Raw genomic sequence first — 27,140 nt, forward strand, 5'->3', positions numbered from 1 at the left:
GTTCATTTGTCCAAAATTGTTGCTCAACGCAATCAAGGTTTATGTGAGGACTTATAGAGCAGTTGCTCTTTAAAGGGTATCTTTAATTTGTAAATTGTTTGAAGTCTTTGAACTCTTTCTGCATTTTTAGAAATCTCGTGTCTGGACTCTGGATGGCATCTGATGAACCGAATAGATTTTTGGTACTTTTTCAGTCCTGAAAGTTGTGGCAGAAACACAGCTTGAACTTGGAAGTTAATGAACTTTTTGGCAATTCACCATTCACAGCAGTTCATGTTATGATTCCCAAAGTTGCTGGAATGATGCCAGGTTTCAGCTTTGGGTTTATACTGCAAGGATATGATAATGGCAACTCCGCAATGGCAAAATATCTCGCTAATTTGTGCTTGTTAGTAAATCAGTTAAAATGAGTTGCTCACATCGGTTAAGTTTGTTTGATTCAAGGCCTACAATTATTGCACATGGAGTGTTCTTACCTCGAATAAAATTTGTGAAAATATCATGACATGTTTTTACAGGTATATTCTTTGAAAGCAAGGCTGCCTGCCTGGTATGGATGCCCTTCTAGTGTTTGATGAAATGACTAGAGAACTACTTTTTCATAATTATCACCAAAACATATGGCATCTCTCGATTACTAGAGCATTCGCATGTGAACCTTTCACATGGGAGGCCGCATGATTGGAAAAAAAGAAAAGAAAAATAAATTGTTTTAAGTATTTCTAGATGAGATTATTTACATTTAAAAAAAAAATTAACACCTATTAAATTTCTCATTATATTTTTTGAATTAAATTTTTTATTTTGAAAATATAATTTTATCAATTAGTTATTTGACTTTATTCTCTCTCTTTTGATCTCTTTTTTTTATTAAAATTTATCATGATACATGAAGTAAATATTACATTTAACAAATAAAATTGTTCATGATGAACAAATTCAACCCTATTGTAATCTAAACAAAATGAAGGGATCAATATCCATCATGTAAAAATTAAAAAATAAAAGTTTTATACCATTTTAAATCCATTAGATTTTTTTTTTGGGTCAAATCTTGGAATCACAAACGCTAAATAATAATAATAATAATAATAGATAAGAACTAATAATATTTCAGTAAAAACGAAGAGAAAGACAAGTTTATTTAGCAAGAAAGAATAAAAGAAAAAAAGAAGAAAAATTAAAAGAGAGAGAAATTAGTTTAGGTTTTGACCACAGTTGCAGTAGAGAGAGAAAGTAGTTAATTAAGAGTAATTTTTTATTTATGATAATTAGTGAATTAAAATAATAAGTTATAATTTAATAATTATTTTAATTAAAAAATTGGGTGTTGAAAGAAAATTAATAGGTTGAAATAGCCTTTCCATTTTGTAAAATTTTATATGGCTAATATACCTAATTTCATAATAAAGACACATATATCATATCACTTTTCAAAACTATTAAACTCAATGATTGATATCTATTTGGTAAAGGCCTGAAAATCATCTCCTCGTGACTAGGGAAAAATTCATATTTTATTATTTTAAAATTTCTTATTTGTTGTTTTGATTCCTGGAAAAAAAAAGGAAAAAACTACCTATTAATTTGTTCTTCAAGATTTGATGGATATAATTTGCAAGTATATGAGGATAATTATTGTACAATTGGTGCAGTGTAAATAGTTAAACCGATATTGAAAGCATATAAAAGCTTGGCTTGGGTGTTTGGTGCTATGAACGAATGAAAAAATAAATAACAAGCTTTGTGGGTAAATTTAAAATTTTAAGAGTGTACAAAATAAAAGTTATTATTTTTTTTAAATTTAATGAATGAGTATTCTTAGTAAATGAGTGTTCAAAATATATTTTAAGGTGTAAATAATCTTACCTAAAATTAGGTTCAAATATCTATTAAGAATATAAATTCATGCAATTATATTGTAGACAAGAGATTGTTCAAATATACTTATAAATACTTATAGGGGTTGAATGAAGACTCTAACTCTTATCCCCCTTCAACTTGTATCCTTCAAAACAGAGCAATGTGTGGTTTGTAATTACAAAATGTCAATAGATCCCAAATTATAAAAATATATGTAGATTGTAATCATTTATATATATATATATATATATATATATGTTTCAATCAAGAATTATAAATCGTGGGAATATCTGAGAAAATGTATAAATTATGTAGTTTAAGCGTTTTAAATTGTTAGTCTTTAAAACTCTACAATTTTAAAATTTTTTCAAACTTTTTCTATACTTTAAAATCCCAGATTAAAAAAAAACTATATATATATATATATATATATATAAATTATAAGATAATATAAAAATCTATCGAAATCACTTCATAAATCTACTCCTATCAACTCTCTAACTTGAAATTTTGCTACCTATATTATATGTTTGGGAGAGATACTGTTTGGGATAAATATGTCGACGAGACCAGGAATGACGAGCAGATATCTGATGGCAGAGTTTTGCGAACCGGTGTGTTCCGTAAAAGCCTGGTGCGCGGAAGAACAGGAGCAGAAATATCTTGCTCGTCCACGATGTTGTCATCCGCGAGGCCAATTTCCTATAAGAGGCATACGGCCATTCCGGCTAGAGGTCGATAGGCGAGGAGACCCGGTCGACGGCAGTGGGCAAGACATGCTCTCCAGCCCGAGAATCTAGGCACGACAGCCACGCCTTCCCCTGAGCCGTGGCGTAACACGCAAGATCTCACAGAACCACGACAGCCACGCTTTCCCCTGAACCGTGGCGTAACACGCAAGATCTCGCAGAACCACGACAGCCACGCTTTCCCCTGAACCATGGCGTAACACGCAAGATCCCACGTTTGCCCATAACGCAGCAGTCAGAGCCCCAGACCGTCTCGAAGAAAGCGGAAAACTGGGATTCAGAGGAAGCCTATAAAAAGGTAACCAACGAAGGTAAAAGGGTTGGCATTTTTTGAGACAAAAGAAAAAAACCACGAAAAAGCCATAAGACCTGTGGCAAGCATTCCCCGAACCTTGATATCTGACTTGAGCGTCGGAGGGTTTGCGCCGGGAGAACAACCGGCGTACTCTGACTTGTCTGTGTGTGCAGGGATATCTGGAGAAGAAGCATTACTAGGAGACCTCATAGTCGTGGGGAAGTTGATCGAGCAGAGATCCTGGTCGTAGAACGAGGAGAACCGGAATCTCGCATCAACATTTTGGCGCCGTCTGTGGGGAACCAGAGCAAAAAGCTTCTGTTGATAGCAAGAAGAGGGGTGAAGTAAGCGAAAAGCAATGGAGACAGGAGGAAGTAGTGCACAAGTGGGTGATATGAGGCTTAACGATTCCGTGACGCTGAGGGAGATAGTCAGTGAAGTGCGGGAAAAAGTCATGTTCGACCGGATGGAATGGATGGAAAAGCAGATGGAGACCTTGACAACCATCCTGCATGAGCTGCGGAGCGAGCGAAGGGTAACCCAAGAGGGAAGGGTGAGAGGTGGTGGAGTGGCACCAGGTCCCGATAGTGCGGGGAGAAGTCAAACCACAGGGAGATTTGGTGGTGAGAGGGGTAACGTACCTCTACGGGGAGAATTTCATAGAGAAAGAGAGCGGTCCCCGGCAAGACAGACTTGTGACGCGGACGGCGGGGTGGTGAATGCAGAGGAAACAGAGTTGAGGCAACACTTGCAAGATGTAGAGCAAGAGCGGGATCAAGTTGCAGCACGTGACCCTGGTCGTGCAGGGCAGCTGGAGGAGGAAGTGCGCAGACTAGCGCAGATAATTGACGACATGCAGGGGAGGAACAGGGCCCCTGGTTGGAGGATAATGTTGGACGGAGAATCGCCGCTCGCAGCGGAGATCATGAGGGCTGTTATTCCGAGAGATTTCCGCCTCCCCGACCTCAGATACTCGGGAAGAACTGATCCGCTGATGAACATAGAGCGCTTCAACGACATAATTGGGGTACAAGAACTATCTCAATCCCAAAGGTGCAGGGTGTTCCCACTATCCCTCGAGGGACGTGCACGAGAATGGTACAGGAAACTTCCTCGGGGCAGCATTAAAACCTTCGAGCAGATGTGCCAGGAATTCGCAGAGCAGTTCAGTGGGGCAATGTCACCGGAAGATGACATGATGGAGCTGAAAAGCATGAAACAGGGGGAGCAAGAAACCCTTCGGGAATTCATCAAGAGGTTTCATCGGGCTGTCCTCGACTTGGGAGCCTTCAACCACCCTCAGGCGTTAAGGGGACTGAAAGAAGGGGTGAAGATAGGAAGGCTGTGGTACAATTTGAGAAGCCCAGCTATTCAAACGTATGCGGCCGCATACGAGCAGGCTAAAAGAGACATCGAGATTGAAGAGGAGAAGGCTGCACGGATCAAGACAGACCAGTTAGAAGGGTTGGGGAGGAAAGAGAAGAAGGCATTACCAGGGAATGGGCCGATCAGGAGGAGGGACCACCAGGCCTCCGGTAGTGGAGCAGGAGGTAGGGTCACCGCTTACCAGCCTCATCAGAGGCCACCACAGTATCAGCACAGCAGGGCGCAACCTCCTCGTTCCCCAGCTAGGGAACCTTGGACAAGAAATGATCCGGCATCTAGTGGTCTTCATCAACATTCCCACGGTGGCAGGACGAGCAGACCAGAAGTACTTCCACCGCCCCCAACTCAGAGCGGGGCAAACAGAGAAAGAGCAGTGAATCTGATCGACCAGAACCAGGACTATAGGCGGTACACCCCCTTGAAGATGTCCCTGGATGAGGTATACGAGGCCATAAAGGATCGAGGGCTGCTGCACCTCCCTACACCAATAACAAAGCTACCCAACAGGAGGGATAGAGGACGTTATTGTAAGTTCCATGGCACCCATGGCCATACCACAACAGAGTGTAGAGATCTCAAGACCCAAGTCGAAGATTTGGTGAGAAATCGGTACCTGGACGAGTTTATGGATGTGACTTTTCCGATGGTGGCCACGACAGATGAAGGGGAGCAGGGTGATAGAATCTTGAGGCGCGAGCAGCCCGCAGTAAGGGTGATAGCTGGGGGCCCAACGTTGGCCGGAGATTCAAACAGATCGAGAAAAAATTATGCTAGGTACTCCATGACCAGTAAAGAGGTACTCCTCAACACCCCAGCAGCCAAACGAGCAAGGGTCAGGCAAGTGCCAATCATGTGGACGGATGAGGATGAGGAAGGGATTCTATACCGCCACGAGGATGCCTTAGTCATCAGGGCTACGGTCGCTAGCAAGAAGTTTGACCGGATACTGGTTGATACAGGGAGCTCAGTTGATGTGTTATTTAAGTCAACCCTGGAAGAGATGGGAATAGCCGACCGAAAGTTGGAATACACCAACACCTCCTTGAAGGGGTTCGGAGGAGGGAAGCTGGTTCCTCTGGGCGTGGTCGAACTGCCCATCACAATTGGGAGCCCCCCGACAGAAAGAACAGTGATACTGGACTTTGTCGTAGTGGATGAGGAAGGTCCTTACCAGATGATCCTAGGTCGGCCATTTTTAAGGATGAGTAAAGCGGTGTTGTCCAACCATTATCTGGCTCTGAAGTACCGGGTGAATGGGGTAGTAGGAGTGGTACGAGGAGACCAGAGGATCGCAAGAAGCTGCTACTCCTCGGCAGCAAGGGAGGCAATGCAGATAACATCCCTCGATACCCGAGTGGAAAACAAGACTGGCAGACAAGAACCTGTAGAGGATCTGGAAACAGTGAGCATGGGACCGGAGAACCCGGGAAAGACGATCAGAATCGGGTCGAGACTTAAGAGAGAGCAAAAGCAGGAGTTGGTGAAATGCTTACAGGCTCATGCTGATGTGTTTGCCTGGACACATGAAGACATGCCGGGGATTGACCCTGAGGTAGCGTGTCATAAGCTGGCAATAAAGAAAGGTGCTCGGGCAGTAAGGCAGAAGAGGAGGTGCTTCAACCAGGAGAGGTATGAGGCTGTAAATGACGAGGTGGAGAAGCTCTTGAGAGCAGGGTTCATTCGGGAAGTCAGTTACCCAGAATGGATATCAAATGTGGTGCTGGTAAAGAAGGCAAACGGCAAGTGGAGGATGTGTGTGGATTTCACAGACCTCAACAAGGCGTGCCCAAAAGACAGCTTCCCTTTACCAAGGATCGATCAGCTAGTAGATTCAACGGCTGGACATGGTCTGCTTAGCTTCATGGACGCATTCTCGGGATACAACCAGATCCCCATGTACGAGCAAGATGAGGAGAGCACGGCTTTCATCACTAACCAAGGTTTGTTCTGTTACAGGGTGATGCCATTCGGTCTCAAGAATGCTGGGGCCACCTATCAAAGGCTGGTGAACAAAGTCTTTAAGCCGTTGATCGGGAAAACCATGGAGGTGTACGTGGATGACATGATTACCAAGTCCAAAATCCCGAAGGAACACGTCAGACACCTCGAGGAGACATTCGAGCTTTTGAGGAAGTATAAGATGAAGCTCAACCCGGAGAAGTGTGCTTTTGGGGTCGAGTCAGGGAAATTCCTGGGATTCATGGTGAGCCATAGGGGGATTGAAGCAAATCCCGAGAAAATCCAGGCGATTGTGCAAATGACGTCTCCTCGTAACCTGAAGGAGATGCAGAGCCTCACGGGGAGGTTGACGGCGTTGAGCAGATTCATATCCAAGGCTACAGATAAGTGTCAGCCATTCTTTCAAGTGATAAGGAGGGGAAAGAAAACAGAATGGACCCCAGAATGCGAGGAAGCCTTCCGAAACTTGAAGCAATACTTACAGCAAGCTCCGCTGCTGTCCACACCGAGGGATGGGGACAAGTTGTATCTGCATTTGGCGGTATCGGATCGGGCCGCCAGTTCTGTTCTGGTGAGAGAGGAAGAAGGAGTTCAGTATCCGATATACTACACCAGCAAGGCCCTGCTCGACGCTGAGGCCAGATACCCACCATTGGAGAAATGGGCACTTGCCCTTGTGGTTGCTGCTCGGAAGTTGAGGCCATATTTTCAAGCCTTCCCGGTCTCGGTAATAACAAACCAGCCATTGCGTCAAACTCTGCACAAGCCAGATGCCTCTGGTCGGCTCGTCAAGTGGGCTGTGGAGCTGAGCGAGTTCGACATAGACTATAAACCCCGCGCGGCGATAAAGGCCCAGGCAATGGCCGATTTCGTAGCTGAATTCACAGAGCCCGAAGTATGCTTAGATCAACAAGATGCAGCTATAGGCAATGACGAAACTCAAGTATGGCAGATGTCTGTGGATGGGTCATCAGGGGAGCGGGGTTCAGGAGCAGGGATTGTCCTGGAAGGCCCAGAGGGGGAGGAGATCTCTTATGCTGTAAATTTGGAATTTGCAGCCACAAATAACCAGGCAGAGTATGAAGCCTTGATAGCAGGTCTGGAATTGGCTAAGGCCGTGAAAGCAGACAGAGTTAAGATCAGAACCGATTCCCAGCTGGTTGCGAATCATGTCAGTGAAAGATTCCAACCAAGAGAGGAGAAGATGGAACAGTACCTGAAAATAGTCAGGCAGATGATGGGGAAGTTCGAGGCAGCGGAGGTGATACAAATCCCCAGGGAGCAGAATAGTCGAGCATACATTTTGGCGAGGATGGCAGCAGTAGTCGACCCAAAAATGCCAAAGTCGGTCCCTCTGGAGGTGAAGTCCAGCCCAAGTATCGAGCAGAATTTGGGGGTGTTACGGATAGAACAAAAATGCTCGTGGAGGGACCCGATAGTTTCATACCTTAGAGACGGGGTATTACCACCGGATAAGCTGCGAGCTCGGAAGATTAGGGCTCAGGCCTCGAGATACACGATGATCGATGGGGTACTGTATCGGCGAGGATATACACTACCGTTCCTTCGGTGTTTGGATGAGGACGACGCGGATTACGTGCTGAGAGAAGTACATGAAGGAATTTGCGGAAATCATTCTGGCGGGAGGTCCCTGGCCCACAAGGTTCTAAGGCAGGGATATTTCTGGCCGACAATGCACCAGGACGCGCAAAAGAAGACCAGGGGTTGTGCAAGCTGCCAGAGTTTTGCAAATTTCTCCAACCAACCACCAGAGAAGCTCACCTCCATGGCCTCCCCTTGGCCATTTGCTCAATGGGGAATTGATCTAATCGGCCCATTGCCAAAAGGACGAGGAGCAGCAACACATGCAATAGTTGCTATAGATTACTTCACGAAGTGGATAGAGGTGGAAGCCCTTAGCAGGATCACAGAGAAGAAAACAACAGACTTCGTGTGGAGAAACCTGGTCTGTCGATACGGGATCCCTTATGCCTTGGTAACGGATAATGGCAGGCAGTTCGATAATCACAGCTTCAGGGATTTCTGCCAGAACCTCGGGATAGAGCTGAAGTATTGCTCGCCTGCTCACCCTCAATCGAATGGACAAGTAGAAGCAGCCAACAAGACCATCAAGAGGCTTCTGAAAACCAGGCTCGGAGCAAAAAAGGGTGCTTGGGTTGACGAGCTGTCAGGTGTGCTATGGGCATACAGAACAACCCACAAAACCGCAACTGGGGAGACACCGTTCGCTTTGGATTTCGGACATGAAGCGGTCGTGCCGGCTGAGATAGGAACGACCACACACCGGACAGGTCATTTCAATGAGCAGGAGAACGACGAGCAGATATGTTTGAATCTTGATCTGCTAACGGAAAGGAGGGAGCAAGCAGCCGAGCGATCAGTCACTTACCAACAAAGGGTTGCTCGGTATTATAACCAGAAGGTGAACATACGGCAATTCAGGGTCAGAGATTGGGTACTGAGAAGAGTGAATTAGAGCACCAAAGATTCGACTCAAGGAGTGCTGGGACCGAATTGGGAAGGGCCATATAGAGTCAAGCAGATAGCGGGACCCGGAGCTTACAAGCTGGTCCGCGCGGACGGCCACGAGGTGAAACGCCCATGGAACGCAGCACACCTCCGGAAATACTTCCAGTAAGACTTGTTCACATTTGAAAGCTATTTTCGCTCATGTTCATTATCGTTTATCTTTCACGCTTTATGTCCGAACTATTTCATGTAAGTCAAATCCTGCCATTAATGGAACGTCGCGGAATTTCATTCGCTCGAAACCGAGAAAAATCCAAGGCAGGCAAAGGCTCGCCAAGTCTCAAAGCCTGTCTTATGGCGAGACAGAAGCCAAGCGTGCCGGGATCTGCTCGACCGCGAGAAGGCGAGCAGACTCCAAAACATTCGAAGAAATTCCCAAGGCACGCAAAGGCTCGCCAAGTCTCAAAGCCTGTCTTATGGCGAGACAGAAGCCAAGCGTGCCGGGATCTGCTCGACCGCGAGAAGGCGAGCAGACTCCAAAACATTCGAAGAAATTCCCAAGGCACGCAAAGGCTCGCCAAGTCTCAAAGCCTGTCTTATGGCGAGACAGAAGCCAAGCGTGCCGGGATCTGCTCGACCACGAGAAGGCGAGCAGACTCCAAAACATTCGAAGAAATTCCCAAGGCATGCAAAGGCTCGCCAAGTCTCAAAGCCTGTCTTATGGCGAGACAGAAGCCAAGCATGCCAGGATCTGCTCGACCACGAGAAGGCGAACAGACTCCAAAACATTCGAAGAAATTCCCAAGGCATGCAAAGGCTCGCCAAGTCTCAAAGCCTGTCTTATGGCGAGACAGAAGCCAAGCGTGCCGGGATCTGCTCGACCACGAGAAGGCGAGCAGACTCCAAAACATTCGAAGAAATTCCCAAGGCATGCAAAGGCTCGCCAAGTCTCAAAGCCTGTCTTATGGCGAGACCGAAGCCAAGCGTGCCGGGATCTGCTCGACCACGAGAAGGCGAGCAGACTCCAAAACATTCGAAGAAATTCCCAAGGCATGCAAAGGCTCGCCAAGTCTCAAAACCTGTCTTATGGCGAGACAGAAGACAAGCGTGCCGGGATCTGCTCGACCACGAGAAGGCGAGCAGACTCCAAAACATTCGAAGAAATTCCCAAGGCATGCAAAGGCTCGCCAAGTCTCAAAGCCTGTCTTATGGCGAGACCGAAGCCAAGCGTGCCAGGATCTGCTCGACCGCGCGAAGGCAAACCGAATCCCAGGCATTGAAAAATCTTCAAAGGCATGCGGCAAAACCATGAGCCAAGCCAGGACCTGCTCGTCTAGACAAAGACAAGCAGATTCTCAAACGAAAATTAATTCATAATTACAACACAAGAAAGTAATCAAAAAACATTTTTATTAATTTGTTAATGATTAACAGAGGGGATAATCTTCATGGACATTGTCCATTACAATAAAAGAAATATATCAAAAAGACGGCGGATCAGTGAGCCGAGCAGCATCGGTTGGCTGGACCTCCTCAGGTGCGGGGGGGGTATCGCCAGTTGCGTCCGGGGGGGTGCTCGCCTCGCCAACTTCAGCAGGGACTGCACGAGGAGGAGAGTTTTCCTCCTCAATCACGATCGGCTCTACCCCCTCGGCATCTTCCTTGGCCGCCTCCTCATCCATATGCCGAGCGACACCAGCTGCAAGGTCATCCATCTTCAGGTCAGGGTGTTGCTTCCCGAGGACGGCCATGATGCAACGATAGGAATGCCGAAGTCCCTGGTCGTACTGGTTGTCGGCCTCCCTCTCCAAGTTCTCGACCTGAGCTCGGTGGGAGTCACGGAGAGATTCGAGCTGAGCCTCATACATAGCCTTCTGCCTTTGCAGCTCCTCCTCGAGGGTAATGGCTTTTGCTTGAGCAAGTGATTCTCGCTCAATCAGCTTCAGATTCTCGAGATTCAGCTCCCCTGCTTTCTCCTCGGCAACGTCAGCTCTGCTCGTCGCCGATTGAATATCCTCCTTCATCTTCCGGTCGTAGCGGCTAACCTTAGCCTTGTAATAGGTGGTCATGCAGCTGAGGTGGAAAGCGCTATGCTGCATGGCCCCCACCAGCTCACCCAAGGTGCGGCTGTTAAAGCCCTCCATGTCCTTCTTGCTCACGGATTTAGTTAACTCATTGAGGTAAGGGACCAGATGTTCTGCTCGGCTGTCAGGTAAGCGAGATCGAGGTCCGACAGGAGGAGAGGAGGTAGCAGGATCTGTGGGTACTCCACTAGCTTCCCCGACTTTTACAGGAGCCGGAGGTAAAATCTTCAAGGGTGGGGCCTGTGGCACGATGTTGGCCCGCTTTGCGGTAGGGGCATCCTTACTCTCGTCCCTCTTCGTGGTTGGAGGTCGAGAACGTTTTCGGGTCAGAGCCCCAATCACAGCGTCCTCCATCCTATGGCCAGGAAGTATCAAGCGAGACTCGAGCAAGTTGTATGTGGTTAACAGTTCCCGACTCGAGCAGGAATTGACTAGAACAGCCTCAACCCGTTTGAGCTGGCCAGGTCGGAGTGGGAAATGAACGCCCCAAGAAACTACAACACAAACGGACACTTGGTTAGAAACAAGCCAATAAAACAAGAACATTTATGGATGCAAGGCATCTGAAGCGAGCAGGCAACCTGGGACCGTGAAACGGGGTGGGACTCGATAATCCTTCCCGTCCATTTGTGCGACCTGACCCCAAGGACCCCCAGCGAAAAAGAACTTTTTCTTCCAATTCCCACCACCACCAGTAGGGAGGTCGGTTATAGGTTTCCTGCTCTTGGTGCTAGATTGGAAGTAGTACCAGCCGGCATCTTTGGGGCTGCTCTTTAGCTGGTACAGGTGCTTCACCTCATCAACCGTGGGCTCGCTTTGGCAACATCTGTCCCACAATATGAACAAACCAGAAAGCACTCTCCACCCATTGGGATTTAGCTGACCAGGAGCTAGATTTAGCCCGTTAAGTATCCGGGCAAAGTAAGGTTGCAAGGGACACCTCAGCCCGTACTTAAAGCTGTCCAGATACAGGGTAACATATCCCCTAGGAGGCCGGCTGGGAGCATCCTTCTTTCCCGGGACCTTGAGAGGTATCTCGCCAGGAATGCTATACCTCAGCCGGAGGTCCTCGAGCTCATCAAACGTGGTCGTGCACGTCATGTAATCAATAGCGTAATCCCGCGATAGGGCTCTACCTCCTATTGTACTCCTCCCCTCTGGTCGTGGCGCTCCTGATGGGGACGCCTCACCAGAATCATCTCCTCGACCCTCACTCAAAGTATCCTCGGAGCCAGAAGATCCATCCTCACCATTACTCCCGCTCGTAGAGGTCGTTTGGGGAGACATGCTCCTAGCACTAATCTTGACACTAGACCTAATAGGCTCTAAGGGGATCTCGGGGTCAAAGGCGGGATCGGTGAGCAGACTAGGCAGGAAGTCCAACTCGTCGTCATCAACCTCAATGACCTTCTCTTTGCCTTTCGACATTCCCTAAACTCTAACCACAACACCACCAACTACTACCCAAACGAAAGAAAAAAGAAGTTATCTACAAACTATCCGAGACCGAGGAGAGAGAAGTAATACCTGAAGTACTGCTTCAATCGGAGAAAGGCAAGGATGAGGACTTCGTGCCGGAGAAACAGAGACGGAAACGGAGACGGAGTGAATGGTGAATATGCCGTTCGAGAGGATTTGGCTTTCCAAATGAGGACGGACTCTTGGGTTGCCAGCATATAACTGCGTCGAATCCCGAGGGCCTCATAACCGTCTGTTTGAAATTCAAATGGAGGGGGGGATTTCTGCCACGTCACCTCGTCCGCAATTAAATGCGACATGACTCTTGGCAGCCTTTTCCAATCCCACGCGAGCGAGTACTGTCGAGTTTCCACTGCTGGTCCACTACATTACCCAACACCAGAAACTGGGGGACCGGTGTTTGGGAGAGATACTGTTTGGGATAAATATGTCGACGAGACCAGGAATGACGAGCAGATATCTGATGGCAGAGTTTTGCGAACCGGTGTGTTCCGTAAAAGCCTGGTGCGCGGAAGAACATGAGCAGAAATATCCTGCTCGTCCACGATGTTGTCATCCGCGAGGCCAATTTCCTATAAGAGGCATACGACCATTCCGGCTAGAGGTCGATAGGCGAGGAGACCCGGTCGACGGCAGTGCGCAAGACATGCTCTCCAGCCCGAGAATCTAGGCACGACAGCCACGCCTTCCCCTGAGCCGTGGCGTAACACACAAGATCTCACAGAACCACGACAGCCACGCTTTCCCCTGAACCGTGGCGTAACACGCAAGATCTCGCAGAACCACGACAGCCACGCTTTCCCCTGAACCATGGCGTAACACGCAAGATCCCACGTTTGCCCATAACGCAGCAGTCAGAGCCCCAGACCGTCTCGAAGAAAGCGGAAAACTGGGATTCAGAGGAAGCCTATAAAAAGGTAACCAACGAAGGTAAAAGGGTTGGCATTTTTTGAGACAAAAGAAAAAAACCACGAAAAAGCCATAAGACCTGTGGCAAGCGTTCCCCGAACCTTGATATCTGACTTGAGCGTCGGAGGGTTTGCGCCGGGAGAACAACCGGCGTACTCTGACTTGTCTGTGTGTGCAGGGATATCTGGAGAAGAAGCATTACTAGGAGACCTCATAGTCGTGGGGAAGTTGATCGAGCAGAGATCCTGGTCGTAGAACGAGGAGAACCGGAATCTCGCATCAACATTATATGTGCTTTAATTACTTTGAGTTAATGAGAGTTTTAAGGACTACTAATAGCACGACAAATGAAATTCCATCAACAAAGATGAGGAGACAAAAGTAGTTAATAGAGTTCTAGGCATTGCATTGGCGAGTAGGCCATCTAATCTGCTTTAACCTGTTTGTTAAAGAGAACCCTTTAAAAACACAACGAGTCACGTCCGAAATGGGGAAGCAACAGCAGCATATTCACAAATTCATTGCCAACTTTTGCGACGGTGACTCATTATCTCTTCCTTCCAACTAGGACACTTACAAAAGTTGGGTGCTTTTTTTTTTATATGCTTGTGGCCTGTGAACTGTCATTGCCTCACGTTCCATTTTCTTCCATACAGTTTCCAAATAGCCCCACATACATATAACAGAGAGCGTGGAGACAATTTCTTTCTTGGGTAACAATGAATTGTCCGTTCGGACTCATGGCGCTAGCGTGACACTTTATGCAAATTGAATTTTGTTTGCAGAGACCACTTATAAAAAAATGAACATAATTAAAGGAGTCGCAACTTTAATTTATCGGGAAGGAGAGGTTTTAAAGATGAATGTGCTTTTGAGAACCTTTTTAGTTAAGTGTCAGCTGTTCCCACTTGCCCTAAGTTAGTTCCGTCGTTAATAATTACGATATATATTGTACATACAATTATACAAGTGTGATTCTTAGGTTAGAGGTTGCTCTCAAATGTTGTGATATGATATTACTTGTTATGCGTGAAATATAGAATCAAACGCATCAAATTATTGAATTTGAGGCACCAATCTTGATTTTTCTGCTCTGAGATCATAACGTGCGGAAAATATTTGAAAAATTTTTAAAATTGTGAAATTTTAAATGATTAAAACTTAAAATACTTAAACCGTACTTTAAAATTTTAAATTAGAACATTTCTTTTATATATATATATATATATATATATATATATATATATAATTAATTAATTAATTACTTAAACAATTACCCTTGCTAAGAACAACTTTTATTGGAAAATGAGGCTATTGTTGCTCTCTCAAGCCTACCTCTGTGTATGAAATAATAGAATGTCCTTGACTCCTTGCCTCTTCGGTGATCTTTTACAAATACTTTGCCTCGAACTTCATCACATTCTTTATTTAATCCAGCCAAAAACTTAAACAAACGATTCCTGCTGTGTGTCCCTGCCTCCCTGGTTAATTTTATCTTTTTTTTTTTTTATAATTTAAGGGTGATGGACACGTGGCACTAGAGGATTCGATTACTTAAATTTAGGCAAGGTGCATATCTCAGTCTTATTATTTAAGGCCAATGTACACATGGCATAATAGGATTTGACCATGCAAATCTGGGCGAGGTACGAGATTGTTATTCGGAGGATTCATATTATACCTCTCCATGTATCGGCTTTTATGCCCTCTTAAGTTTTACCCAAGCTTAATGTCAAATTGATTTGATTATCTCACTTAAAGTAATGGTCTTTCCCCTTAGTGAATATCAGCCTCTCTGCCTTTTGATGACCTGAGCTTAATGTCAAATGATTTATCCCACTTAAAGTGGGAGTCCTTCCCCTTAGTGAGACTTGCGCCATAGACATTAGACAATAGAATCCTTATAGATATTGTCCATGGAAAAAGTACCATTCAAGCTAAAAAGCCTAATATTCACATTCAAAATTCTCCTAAAATCATACAAATTGATGGACTTTTACTACAAACACAATTCAGTTGTATTTTCAATTAGGCCGCAATGAATTTGAAATCAGCGTGAAATAGGGCAATTTTGTTTGGCAAATTTTGACATGAATATACATAATTTCTATGTTCTTATCTAAAAGGTCATAATTAGATGACTAGAAGCAGCAAAATGTGAATAACATTTTAAAGATACGAGTTATATATTCGGTCCGTTACATGGCCAATAACTACTTTTTCATTCATTTAACAACACTGTACATACATATTTTGTGGGCCTGGATGTATAAATGGGCCCCCAACGTCTGTTAACATGTTCTTATGCCATTCTCGCTCTCGTCAAAAAAAAAAAATATTCCTTGGTAGAAGAAATTTTTAAAATCGATTGTTCAATTATTAATAAATTAATTAAATTATGATATATTAATCTTTACCATCATAAACCTCCTAAATCAATTATGTGAAGACGTAAAAAGATCTTAATTCAAAACGGTCGAATCTATTTCTAAATATTTAGAAAATAATTAACACTGGTTCGCTTCAAATTTCTATCTCAAAAATAGAGTGAAAAAGTACTCACCACTCTATCGAGGAATAATTTACTTATATTATAATCATGATTTTCACCTTAGGTATATTAATAAATGTATGAATTTCATTATCATTCTCATCTTAAGAATTTGATCTCCATTTGAATCACATTAGCTCATATTAAGGTCAGTTGCTCGAGGAGTATATTGTCATTTGCTAGCGAAATATCAAATGTGTGAATGATTTTTAATCCCTCCAATCGTTAGCAGGTTGAGTATAAAATTCTTCTAGATTTCAATCTTAATGGGAATGATAATATTCTTCAAATCGATTAGCAAGTCGTTTCCAAGATTGTCCCATTTCATTAAGTGCACGCTCCGAACTTCATTGTTTATTTATTAGAAATTTGCTTTGCAAAATTCAAAATCATGTGCGATTTCGTTTATTGCAAATAAAGAGAAACATTCTAACCCAGCTTGGCAGTGACACGTTTCCACAATAACTTGAAAACATAGTTCAATTTCATAATTTAATAATCTACTAAATATATACATATTTAAATAAGTGAATATTATAATTTTTTTAAAAAATTATTTTATAGTAATGCCAGCTCGAATATGAAGATAAGAGGGAACAAGAGTTCTTAATTTTTGCGTGTTCAAATTTTGGGTCAAAGGATGTTCATTTTCATAATGAAAATACAATTATTCTACTTGAAATTGACAAAATAAATGCTTCGAAATGAATCAATCTGAATATATGATTCAAAAGCTTTTACCAAGGACATAATTAGGATGCCAAGTGCTGGTGATTAAAGTCTCCTAATCTTATCTTACTATAAGAGCTTAAAATGTTGACCAAATGCTAGAGGAAAAAAAAAAAATTCTTCGATGATTGAACTTTTTAATCTCTTTTTCTTCGCTTAATAATGTTAAATGAGTTGTATTATGCCAATCCATTCGGTCTAAAACACAACTATACTATTATTGATAGCTATTGAATATTAAAAAAATAATTTTGTATTTAATATTCGGCTAAATTTTTTACCGAACTCTGAATCAATAATAAACAATTAATTAAGAGGCCACATCAAATAGATTTTAATCGTTGATTCGATGCTCAATCTAAAAGTAACCAGACCATATGTGAAATCATCTACTTAATTTTCTTATAATAAAAAGAATAAAAAGGAAATCCCAGAAGATTCTTCTTATTAGAAAGAATCTAGACCCATCTCCAGCTAGGGGCTTTTGGAGTATTAAACAAATGCTTTGCAATTATGCAGTTAAAAAGGTTGCCTTTTACCTTGAAATGACGGCGTATCAATTGTTATACAACCTGTACTTTCCTTGGGAGTAAATTCTTCTGAATTTTAATTGTTATATTAATTTTAACTCAATTTGAAAAAAAAAAAAAAAATTGGATGAGAACAAATCCAAGATACACTCGAACTTTCTGAAGGGAGGGGGGAACAAAAAAAAATGCACTGTTGACTAAAGAAAGTTGAATGCAAATTGTGTCCAAGTGAATTTGAAATTATGTTTTGCTGCTTTTCTTTCTAATATAGGTCAATTAATACCTAAATGAAATCAAATGCTTTTTAGTGGAGGAGAGCCAAACCCATATAGATAGCAAACCCCCACTAGTCAAATAGATTAAGGTAATGCTATAATGTTACCAAAATAATGTATTTTCAATTTTTTAAAAAATATAACACAATAATAATGAGGATTTATTTAGTGCGTGACGTTGTGCATACGAAATATGATTGTAAGCTCTATAAGTTTAGGTATAACTTACGAGAGATGTGACGTTATCATATGAGAATTCTAATAAGAGAAATCTACCTACTGATTACTACCGTAAAGATTGAACCAATTATCTTAAAAATATAATTGTTATCTATTATTAACATAAACACTTTAAATAAAACGTCGCTAATGGTGATGCAATTAGAATTTTGAAAGACATTGAATTGGGTCCATTGGTTCACAATTCAAGATTTTATGATTATTTCTCTCGGAAAAAAAAATGGTATGATTATTAAATGCCAGGTTGATGGATAAGCAAAGGAAAATACGGACCGTCTGATGTGGACATAAAGCAAGAGGGGGCTATCTCATTCTCACCCCATTTGGTGGGTCCAAATCTATGGATGGATGGATCATGACGGTCATGATGGACGCTGTCTATGATAAAGACGTACTACAGTAGCAGTGGCCTTTTTCATGTAGGTCCCACAGACCAGTGTCCCATCATCTTATACTCCTCCTTAACACACCATATCTAATTAAACAAAAATAATATAATTACTTTATTTGAATGATAAACAAAAATTAAAATTAAGGGCCCCTCATCCATAACTAAATTTAAAACGACTTCGTCACCTGCCATTTATGTTACTTTTGCGTTCGGCAACTGAAGGCCTCACTCCTCTGCGGTTGGACTCATCGTATAAGATTCTACTGCTCGATCTCATATTGTTTTTATCCTGTGATATTGTGTGAATGATTAACTCGGAACTATCCTATTAACTGCAATTCACTCGTTCTTCGAGAAGGATATATTTTCACCTTATTTTTTAAATTGAAAATTTGAGTCATATCGCATGTATTGTAGAGATTTATTTTATTAAAGGAATAAGTTATTTTATATTCATCGCGCGCAGATTAATTTTCTTTTAAATTTTTTTATAATTTTAAGTACAAAGTAAGGCATCAAACTGCTAGTTTAAAAAGTAAATTGAATTTATTCCAAGCCTATATATCTAAAATGACGGCATGGTAGTTTGTTCAATATTTGAAAATAGATCTATCTCGATCGGAATATAGGTGGGTGCTCAACTTAGCAATAATAAGTCGAATAAAAAATTACTTACAATGAATTAAAATTGATTTTTAATTTTTCAATTGAATTTATTGAGTAAATCGACCCAAAGTGGACAATACCCACATCTAAATATTCAAAGTGGGGGCATCACAAAACTGTTTTAAGGGATTTTAGTATTGTAAAGGTTATAACATCCTACTGATTTAATCAATTTCTGCTAGAATAGACAGAATATCAGTACGTATGTGGTCATGATTTATGAGTCATGAATATTCTTGTGCTGATATGGCAAGTTAGGAAGTGGGAATCTCTGGAGCACTGTATAGAACGTGAAGCAGAGAAACAAATATAGAATTTCCGTATAAAAATATGCAATTACCAAGTAGGTACCTACCAGACTGAGCTGTCCCAATCAAGAATCAGCAAACAAATCGTAATCTTTTCTCTCTTTGCCATATATTTTCTTTTTGAACAGTAAAAAATGAACCATTATTCAAGCACTGAAAGAGAGGAAACAAAAACATCAACAGAACCATCTACTAGAACACGACATTAACGTGTAATAGAGACAGGAGAGAGAGAGAGCCAAATGAAGTGTATATGAGAGCATGCCATGCCTTGTCGGCCATAACAACTTCAACCAAAAGCCAAGAGGACTCAAGAGTCGAGACCTCTCTGCTCTCCTCTCTTCCCCATTCACCCCGGGAAAGATTAAAAAAAAAAATGAAGAAATCTTCCTTTTTGATTCATTCCACTTTTGGGATATTTTTGTTTTTGGTCTCAATTTTTGGGCCCAAATCTCTGTAGATCCCAAGTAGTTGTGAGAAAATATTTACTGGGTTGGTCTTAGTTTTTCTTCATTTTGGTTAATGAATTCAATGGCTTTGGTTTTCGCTTTGTGCTGTTGGTGTCGAGGTGTTACTGGCAAGTGGTGCAGTTGCTGCCTTTATTATCTCTTCTTTGATGAGTGATTGTGGACTTTATAATAGAGGTACGTTTCAGGCTTTTATCTTTACTTGTGTTTGCCCTTAGTTATTTTGAATTTTTTTTTCGTTTTTGCTTGTTTTCAGTAGTTGAATACTGTGATTTTATCTTAGATAGATTATCTGGGGACTTTTTCATTGGATTCTATCAACTTGTTTGTCTAATTGTACGGATAAGTGATTACATGTAATCCTTTTTAGACTGGCTTTTTGGTCCACCTTAGAAGATTATTCGGCTTCTGGGTTTATATCTGAAAATGCATTTATGGGTATGTAGTTCATGTGTACTGGCAGGTGATTTATGAATGAGACTGGTTTAATTAGATGGTGTTTGTGGTCATATATATGGAATGTATGTGTTTCTTTGGCAATACAAAATAATGGTGTCTATGCTTTGGGCAGGTTCTAGATTATCAGACTCTGCTGTAATTTCAATTGGACAGAGGGATATTAAAATGTTGAAGAAGTTGAAGTCAAGGAGAGTTTTAGAAGTGGAAATTGTGGGTTTTTGGCTGGTCGTGATGCTGTTGGTTTGCACTACAGAGGGTTTGAATTCTGAGGGTCATTATCTGCTAGAGCTGAAGAATAGTCTTCATGACGAATTCAATTTTCTGAAGAGTTGGAAATCCACTGATCAGACACCATGTTCGTGGATTGGAGTAAATTGCACTTCAGATTTTGAACCCGTGGTTTGGTCTCTTGATTTGAATGCTATGAATTTTACTGGAAGTCTAAGCCCCAGTATTGGCGGTTTGGTCCACCTAACATATCTTGATCTTGCTTACAATGAATTAACTGGTTATATTCCCAGGGAGATTGGAAATTGTTCGAGGCTGGAACATCTTTATTTGAACAACAACCAATTCAGTGGGAAAATTCCTGCTGAATTAGGTAAGCTGTCTTCTTTAGTGAGTTTAAATATATGCAATAACATGATCTCTGGTGCTCTGCCCGAGGGACTGGGGAACTTGTCATCATTGGTGGATTTTGTTGCATACACCAACAATCTGACTGGTCCTTTGCCACAATCAATTGGGAATCTTAGGAACTTGAGAGTATTTCGAGCAGGGCAGAATGCAATTTCTGGTAGCATACCTGCAGAAATTAGTGGATGTCAGAGTCTGCAAATACTTGGTCTTGCCCAGAATGACATTGGAGGGTCGTTACCGAAGGAAATTGGGATGCTTGAGAGCTTGACTGAAATAGTTTTATGGGATAACCAACTGACAGGCTTTATCCCTTCGGAGCTTGGGAATTGTACAAAGCTTCAAACTCTTGCTTTGTATTCCAATAATCTGGTGGGACAAATACCTAAAGAAGTTGGAAATCTCAAGTTTCTGACGAAGTTGTACCTCTACAGGAATGAGTTGAATGGAACCATTCCGAGGGAAATTGGGAATCTGTCTATGGTAACAGAAATTGATTTGTCAGAGAATTCCTTGAATGGTGAGATCCCAACTGAGTTCAGTAAGATAACAGGTCTACGCTTGCTATTCCTCTTTCAGAATCAGCTTACTGGAGTAATACCAAATGAGCTTAGTAGCTTGAGGAACTTGACGAAGCTTGACCTCTCAATTAATTACCTAACAGGTCCTATCCCTGTTGGGTTTCAGCATTTGACTCAAATGCTTCAGTTACAGCTTTTTGAAAACTCTTTGACGGGTGGCATTCCTCCGGGGCTTGGACTCTACAGCCTTCTTTGGGTGGTTGATTTTTCACATAACTACCTCACAGGAAGAATACCTCCTCATCTTTGTCAAAATTCTAACTTAATTATGTTGAATCTTGGGTATAACAAGTTGTTTGGAAATATCCCAACCGATGTTCTCAACTGTGAAACATTGCTTCAACTTCGTTTGGTTGGAAACAGTCTTACTGGTAGCTTTCCTTTGGAGTTGTGCAAGTTGGAGAACCTTTATGCTATTGAGTTAGACCAGAACAAGTTTAGTGGGCCAATTCCACCAGAGATTGAAAATTGCCAAAAGTTGCAGAGGCTTCATATAGCAAACAATTACTTTACATCCGAGTTGCCCAAGGAAGTAGGTAATCTTTCTCAGCTGGTGACTTTTAATATATCTTCTAACATGCTCACTGGATTGATTCCACCTGAAATTGTTAACTGCATGACGCTTCAACGGCTTGATATCAGCCACAACAGCTTTGTAGGTTCTTTACCAAATGAGCTAGGAACCCTTCAGCAGCTTGAGATTCTTAAGCTTTCGGAAAATAAATTTTCTGGAAATATACCTTCAACATTAGGAAACCTCTCGCATCTGACAGAATTGCAGATGGGTGGCAACTTATTTTCTGGTGAGATACCTCCCGAATTGGGTGATCTTTCAAGCTTGCAAATCGCATTGAATCTCAGCTATAATAATCTCAGTGGAAGTATACCACCGGAGCTGGGGAAGCTTGACTTACTGGAATTCCTCTTGCTCAATAACAATCATTTGAGTGGTGAAATTCCCAGTGCATTTGGAAATCTATCAAGTTTATTGGGATCCAACTTCTCATACAATAACCTCACTGGACCTTTACCTTCCATTCCACAGTTTCAGAACATGGACATCAGCAGCTTTCTTGGAAATGAAGGACTCTGTGGTAGACCTGTTGGTAATTGTGGGGCAAGTCCATCTTCTGGTTCTGTTCCACCTTTGAATAGTGAGATTTCTCGTCGGGGTAGAATAATCACTATAGTTGCTGCTGCTGTTGGTGGTGTTTCTCTTATTCTAATTGTGATTATTCTGTACTTCATCCGACGTCCGGTCAAAATGATTGCTTCCTTGCAAGATAATGAGATTTCATCTTTGGATGCAGATGTCTACTTTCCTCCAAAGGAGGGGTTTTCTTTCCAAGATGTGGTTGAGGCCACATACAATTTTCACGATAGCTTCATTGTTGGAAGTGGAGCTTATGGAACAGTTTATAAGGCAGTAATGGATGCTGGTAAAATCGTTGCTGTTAAGAAGCTGGCATCTAACAGGGAGGGGAACAATATTGAGTGCAGCTTTCGTGCTGAGATTTTAACTCTTGGAAAGATTAGGCATCGCAATATTGTGAAGCTTTATGGCTTTTGCTATCATCAGGGTTCCAATCTCCTTATTTATGAGTACATGGAAAGGGGTAGCTTGGGTGAGTTATTACATGGGTCTTCTTGTAACTTGGAATGGCCAACTCGGTTCATGATAGCCCTTGGAGCTGCCGAGGGTCTCGCTTACCTCCATCATGATTGCAAACCAAGAATTTTTCACCGTGATATCAAGTCTAATAATATTCTACTTGATGATAAATTTGAAGCGCATGTTGGTGATTTTGGATTAGCTAAAGTGATTGACATGCCTCAATCTAAATCAATGTCAGCAGTTGCAGGATCATATGGTTACATTGCCCCTGGTAAGGTCCCTGTTTTGCCCTTTGATTTCTTATTTACTAATTTCTTTATTTGAAGTGGCATTTACAGTAACAATGTTTAAGTTTCAAACATATGTCACCATCCAGATGCAGGGCTAACGAAATCATCTTTCTCAGTTTTAATGTTTTGTTCAATTCTGTTGACCCTGTTGCCCCTGCTTGAATTTGAATGGCGTGAATTTGTGTTCGAGTGCTATATTTAGGATATTGAAGTTATGGGATTGTCATGAATTTCACTTTCTATTCCGTTTAGTATTCCGAGAGAAGTACATATTGTTTTCTATTGTGCTCACATTTTGAAGGAATACTTGGTAACATGGTAGAGCTCTTAGATTTATCAATGACTACGTATAGCAAAATAGCACAAAAAATGAGCACAAGCATGGAAAGTCATATTTCGGAAATTCTACTACGTATAGCAAAATAGCACAAAAAATGAGCACAAGCATGGAAAGTCATATTTCGGAAATTCTTTTCCCATCAGTTTTGACATCTTTAAAATGTTGACTTTTGTTGTTTCAACCCTTTAAAATTCTAAGCATTCTGTTACTAGTTTCAATGTGAAAAAAATACGGATATTCATTTCATCAGGCAATGTAACCTTTAATACATATATAAATATATTTTGGCACAGACATAAAATACACAGCTCTCTCTCTCTCTCTCTTCATTGCTTTCAAGTGATTAATGACTTTTTTTCCCATTTGATGTCAGAATATGCATACACTATGAAGGTTACGGAAAAATGTGACATCTACAGCTATGGTGTCGTACTGTTGGAGTTGCTAACTGGAAGAACTCCTGTACAGCCATTAGATGATGGAGGTGATCTTGCTACTTGGGTGAGGAATTATATTCGGGACCATTCTTTGACTCCTGGGATATTCGATACGCGATTAAATGTTGAAGATGAAAGTACAGTTGACCACATGATTCTTGTCTTAAAAGTTGCTTTGATGTGCACAAGCATTTCTCCTTTTGATAGACCCTCAATGCGGGAAGTTGTATCAATGCTTATTGAGTCTAATGAGCGAGAAGGCAGATTTAATTCTTCTCCAACTTACGATCTTCCTCAGATTCATGAAACTAGGTAACCATTTTGCAGATTTTATTAACCAAAATGGTTTTAATTGGTGCCGATTCTTCCTCACATTATTTGCAATAGCCAGTTGATGAGATCATGTACATTTATCCATGAGCAAATATAATTAATGCTCTTTGCTGATTCTGTAAATCCCTTTGCACTCAATAAAGTACAGCAACATTGGTGTACAGTTGGCAATATCACTACACATATATCTTCAGCGTCCTGAATTGCATTAAATTAGTCGAATTGAAGGATGATTCTTCTACCAAATACTAGACTACGCTATCTTTTGATTACAGCTTGACAACATAGATGTATATCACATATCGATTTTTCTTATTATCTGGTTGAATTGTCTGTGTAAGGATGATTCTTCTACCAAATACTAGACTACGCTATATTTTGATTACAGCTTGACAACATAGATGTATATCACATATCGATTTATCTTATTATCTGGTTGAATTGTCTGTGCATGACGGGAATGATTTAGAATATCAGTTCCCAGGTTTTCTTATGTGAACAGGGAACAGTGACAAGACAAACATGGCAACATGTACCTTGATTTCACAAAATGCAGCACTTTATTATATGATATTGCATGCGTTTAACCTTCCAGCCAGGGCAAACAAATATCAAATTTCATAGTTTTATCATTGAACAAACATGGACCTCTAGGCTTTATATTCCACGAACAACGCTCCTTACACAGACGACGATCCCTGGTTGTCACGTATATATCAAACCAATATATCTCATGTTCAGGAGGCCAGTGCATGCTGCAGAAGAAAACTGTTCTACCCCAAAAGTTTGGCCGGAACGAAAACTGAAATGAGTTGTGATAAGGAAGATGTCGTTCACCCAGATCGTCGTTCTTTGATTTACAATGAACGGTAAGATCTAAGCGGTTGTCCAAATCGTTGTTGACGATCACAGTTATTCGAGGTGGCATTGCGCTCCAACCTGAGGTTGAGCTGATGCTGGCAAGCAGTACATGCAGGAGTAGTATCAGCAGCAGCACGGGTTGTTTGGAAAACGAAATCATCTTTCCTTGTGAAGGTGGAGAGAAAATGCGAGTAAGTGAGCCAGATACTGTATTAATTCGGCCATGCAAAATTAATTTCTATAATAAATATCTATTGTCCGTATACGGTATAGCAATTACTAATGAATAACTATTGTCAATAAATAACTATTGTCCATATGTGGCATGCAAAATAGTTGTATTTTTGGGAAAACTAGTAATTATTTGACGAGTAATGATATGTTTACGAAAAGGATAAAAATTATCATCTATCTATCAATAAAATGGTGAAATTTAAGGATAAATTTCAGATTATCTCTCCTGGATTAACTATCTTTTAATCAACACTATTACTTTTAAAATCTCAAAGTTATTATTATTATTTTTTGGCTCAAAAGATAGGGAAAAATAAGGGTAGATTGATGAAAACTTTTTTGTCTCTTAATAATATGGGTGATAAATTGTGACTTTTTAAAATTAAGGGGTGGTTTGAAGATAATCAATTTATGATGAAATAATTTAGAATTAACCCAAAATTAAAAGTTGGAAGTAACATTTAATGCGTTAGCTACTCATTCCATTATTCAATTTAACATAAATATTTTGTGTCATAATTTGAAGTTAAAATTTAGGTTAAGTGAAATTTTTATGATCTCCAATCTTATATTTCTATTTATTTTAAATTGTATTTATCCTATTGAATGTGATGATGTGTACTTAGATTTAATAAGCTATTAGTTAGTTAATTATGTGCCTTAGTTTAGGTAAGCAATGTCTAGTTTTACTCCTATCCTTTAGTTTTTAATTTTATCTGTAAGCTATTATTCAAACTAGCATTAACCTCCATAATATAAAACTTGAATATTTTATTTGGTAATTGAATAATTGTATTTGGAGGTATTTGATCTCTCGAAGTATCAAAAGTATATTTATAGAGATTTAACTTACCTCGAATTAACCCATTTATCACTTTGTTCTTTTTATTTTGTTTTATTTTTTGTTGCAGACAATTCTTGCATGTAACTGAAAAACATAAATAAATAAGTAAAATATATGAATTCTAGTATCACATGAATATTCCTAATTTGGTTACTATAGAATAAGCTCGAGGATAAGGTTTTTTGATTAATAACGCCAAACTTATTAATGAGAAAAAGAAAAGAAAGATTAATGTTAAGTTACAAAGTGTCTAAATAAAACAATACTCAGTCCCTAAGATTAATGCCCATGAAACATTTATGACTTGCGCAGACGAAGACTCCCACCAAATTAATATACAATAAACATTAAGGTTGGACAAATAACCTAACCTGACCGATTTAAAAAATGTCAAGTTTGGATCGGATCAGGTTATTAACCTAAACTGATTTGGATCATTTAACGAACCTAATCAGATTGTGATCGGATTGGGTGATCCAAAAATCTAATTGGAATTGGCTAAAAAAAAATGAAAAACAAAATCAGGATTTGGGTGAAACACACACACACACACACACATAGAGCCTTCACTAAAACTTTACAGCCTCACTCTCTCACTCTCTTCTTCTCTAGTCTTTACTTTTCAGTCTTCATAGGTTGGGTTTCTCATAGGATAGGGTTGCAAAGCAAATTGATGCTAACACAGGGACACAATGTAGCCACCACCGATCATTTGCAGACGCAGCCACCAAATATGTTGTTATCGGATTTGCAGCTACCTTCCATGTAACACCCTAGGCAAATCCCACATCGACAAAACACGGGAGAGATGCTGGGTTTATAAGGGGTGATCAACACCTTAATTCGTAAGACACATTTTGGGGTGTATGGGCGCCCTAGAAATAAACCCGTGCGGGCCTAGTTAAGGCCCAAAGTGAACAATATCTTGCCTTGTCCACTTTGGGCCTTGACTAGGCCCGCATGGGTTTGTTTCTAGGGCGCCCATACACTCCAAAACGCGTCTTGCCAATTAAGGTCTGGATCACCCCTTATAAACCCAACATCTTTCCCGTGCTTTGTCGATGTGGGATTCGCCTAGGGTGTTACATACACCCCCTTGGGAACTCGGCGTCCTAGCTGAAGTTTTCCCCACTATTACT

At 41.2% G+C, this 27,140-nt stretch overlaps 1 protein-coding gene across 2 annotated transcripts; it reads left to right on the plus strand.

Annotated features, from left to right (window-relative positions):
- The first annotated feature begins 19,039 nt into the window (after positions 1-19,039).
- LOC18032404 (probable leucine-rich repeat receptor-like protein kinase At2g33170) lies at positions 19,040-24,225 on the plus strand. Of its 2 annotated transcripts, none has more exons than XM_006420466.2 (3): positions 19,040-19,548; positions 19,943-22,933; positions 23,666-24,225. In XM_006420466.2, the coding sequence occupies exons 1-3, from the start codon at positions 19,521-19,523 to the stop codon at positions 24,043-24,045; spliced, it is 3,399 nt and encodes a 1,132-aa protein (XP_006420529.1). In that variant the 5' UTR covers positions 19,040-19,520; the 3' UTR covers positions 24,046-24,225. The 2 variants fall into 2 exon arrangements, with proteins under 2 accessions (XP_006420529.1, XP_024034339.1); XM_024178571.1 differs by having other exon boundaries at positions 19,950-22,933.
- The last annotated feature ends 2,915 nt before the right edge of the window (positions 24,226-27,140 follow it).

The sequence above is a fragment of the Citrus clementina genome, unplaced genomic scaffold (assembly GCF_000493195.1).
Source record: "Citrus clementina cultivar Clemenules unplaced genomic scaffold, Citrus_clementina_v1.0 scaffold_9, whole genome shotgun sequence".
In the NCBI taxonomy this organism is placed as follows: domain Eukaryota; kingdom Viridiplantae; phylum Streptophyta; class Magnoliopsida; order Sapindales; family Rutaceae; genus Citrus; species Citrus x clementina.